Source organism: Bombus bifarius, unplaced genomic scaffold (genome assembly GCF_011952205.1).
Source record: "Bombus bifarius isolate JDL3187 unplaced genomic scaffold, Bbif_JDL3187 scf7180000010102_frag, whole genome shotgun sequence".
Classification (NCBI taxonomy): domain Eukaryota; kingdom Metazoa; phylum Arthropoda; class Insecta; order Hymenoptera; family Apidae; genus Bombus; species Bombus bifarius.
Window position 1 is genome coordinate 42282 of NW_022885513.1, and position 2159 is coordinate 44440.

Consider the following 2159-nt stretch of genomic DNA (forward strand, 5'->3'; position numbering starts at 1 on the left):
TAAATCGGGTTGAATTGGCAGTGGGACAAGCCTTTTGACGGCCCGATCCAAAACGCTCTTTGCCGTCTGAACTGTAGCTGTCCGGATGACACCATCGGCGCCTGGATGAACCTTGATAACTCGGCCCAGAGGCCAATGCATGGAGGGAACGTTGTCCTCTCTGAGGATGACGATTGTGCCCTTTTGGATGCTGTGTCCACCCTTGCTCCACTTATTGCGGTTGGTTAGCTCGTTCAAATACTCCTTATGCCAGCGGTTCCAAAAATGCTGTTTAAGCTGTTGGATATGCTGCCATCTGGAGAGTCGGTTCGATGGAATGTCTCTGAAATCTCGATCACGTAAGCACATTAGTGAATCGCCAATGAGGAAATGTCCGGGAGTGAGGACTAGGAGATCATTTGGATCGGTGGAGATAAGAGTTAGCGGGCGGGAATTGAGGACTGCTTCTATTTCTATGATAAGAATATTCAATTGTTCAGAGGTGAGTAACTCGTTGCCGGCTACACGCCTGAGGTGGCGTTTAAATGACTTCACCGCTGCTTCCCACAGCCCACCGAAATGCGGTGAATGAGGGGGAATGAAGCGCCATTCGATTTGTTTGTCGGCTAAAAATGCGGTTACTTTTTCTTTGTGATCGTCCGATTGTAATAAATCATGAAGCTCTCGTAATTCGTTGCTTGCTCCTCTGAAGTTGGTGCCGTTATCAGAATGGATGGTGGAGCAATACCCTCGTCGAGCGATAAATCTGCGAAGAGCGGCGATGAAGGCTTCGCTAGTGAGATCGTCAACAAGCTCGATGTGTACCGCTTTAATTGCTAGGCATACGAAAATGGCTACGTATACCTTTATCTGACGACGGTTACGATCTCGTTTTTCTTTGATGTGGAACGGCCCGCAGTAATCGACGCCGACGTTTGTGAATGGGCGAGATTCCGTTACTCGCGCCTCCGGCAGATTACCCATCACGTATTCTACCGGCGGTGGTTGAGCGCGGCAGCAGCGGACGCAGCCTTTGATCGCCCGCCATACTTGACTTCGACCGTCGACGGGCCAGTATCTTTGTCTTACTGCGTATAATGTAGCCTGCGTTCCGGAGTGCATGTGGATCTTGTGCTCGTGTTCTATGATGCGTGTTGTAACGGATGACTTAGGTAATACTATGGGATGTTTCTGGGCGAAGGTCATCGACGAATGACTGAGTCGACCCCCGACTCGCAATATTCCTTCCTTGTCTATGAATGGATTGAGTCGCGTGAGCTTACCCTTTATCGCCGCGTTCCGATCTTTTTGGAGTGTACGAATTTCCTCGGAGAGATGGATGTTTTGCAACAATTTTATCAGCTTATTGTGCGTTATGCGTAATTCGGTAACGGTTAGGGGTGCCGCTCGGTTCTTTTTCTGTTTCCAACGGAGGCAACGAGCTATGATTCGTATCAACTTGGGCCAGGATGAATACCTTTGCAACAAACTGTAATCGGAGGGGTTTGCGGACAGACAAATCGCCCCTTTCTGCTCCGGTAGTTCAATTTGCGGTGTTAGATCCCATGTCGGCCAATAGCCTTCCGACTGGTAGAGCCATGCAGGACCGTGCTGCCAGATGGTTGGGCGCAGAAACTCTTCGGGTGTTTGGCCGCGTGATATTAAGTCCGCCGGATTGTCGTCGGTAGGAACGTGGCGCCAATCGCGGATGCTGGTTTTTGTTTGAATTTCGGAGACTCTGTTAGCGACGAATGTTTTAAGGGTGTGAGGTGATGTATTGAGCCAATGGAGGACGATAGTGGAATCGGTCCAATAGATAGTTCGAGTAATTTTATGTGATAGGGCTTGTTGTACTGTCGACATCAGGGACGTAAGAAGGAGTGCTCCGCTCAGCTCGAGCCGAGGAATGGTCTGGCACTTGAGGGGGGCGACTTTCGATTTTGCGGTTAAAAGTTGGGTCCAAACACGGCCGTTGGTGTTAAGGGTTCGGAGATAAACACAGGCTCCGTAAGCCTTTTCGCTGGCATCGCAGAAACCATGCAGTTCAATTTCTATTGCGGACTCGATTATTGCCTTGCGTGGGAACCTGACGTTGTTTAATAAGGGTAATTGGGCATAGTACCTTTCCCACTCTATATGTAACTCGATCGGAAGTGATTCATCCCAATCGATTTTCGACG

At 49.5% G+C, this 2159-nt stretch overlaps 1 protein-coding gene across 1 annotated transcript; it reads right to left on the reverse strand.

Moving 5' to 3' along the window:
- Positions 1–446: 446 nt before the first annotated feature.
- LOC117216065 lies at positions 447–1842 on the reverse strand. Its single transcript, XM_033462589.1, has 2 exons — positions 535–1842; positions 447–452 (listed from the first exon to the last, which is right to left on the reverse strand). Exons 1-2 carry the CDS (start codon positions 1840–1842, stop codon positions 447–449), a joined length of 1314 nt encoding a protein of 437 aa, XP_033318480.1.
- Positions 1843–2159: the final 317 nt, after the last annotated feature.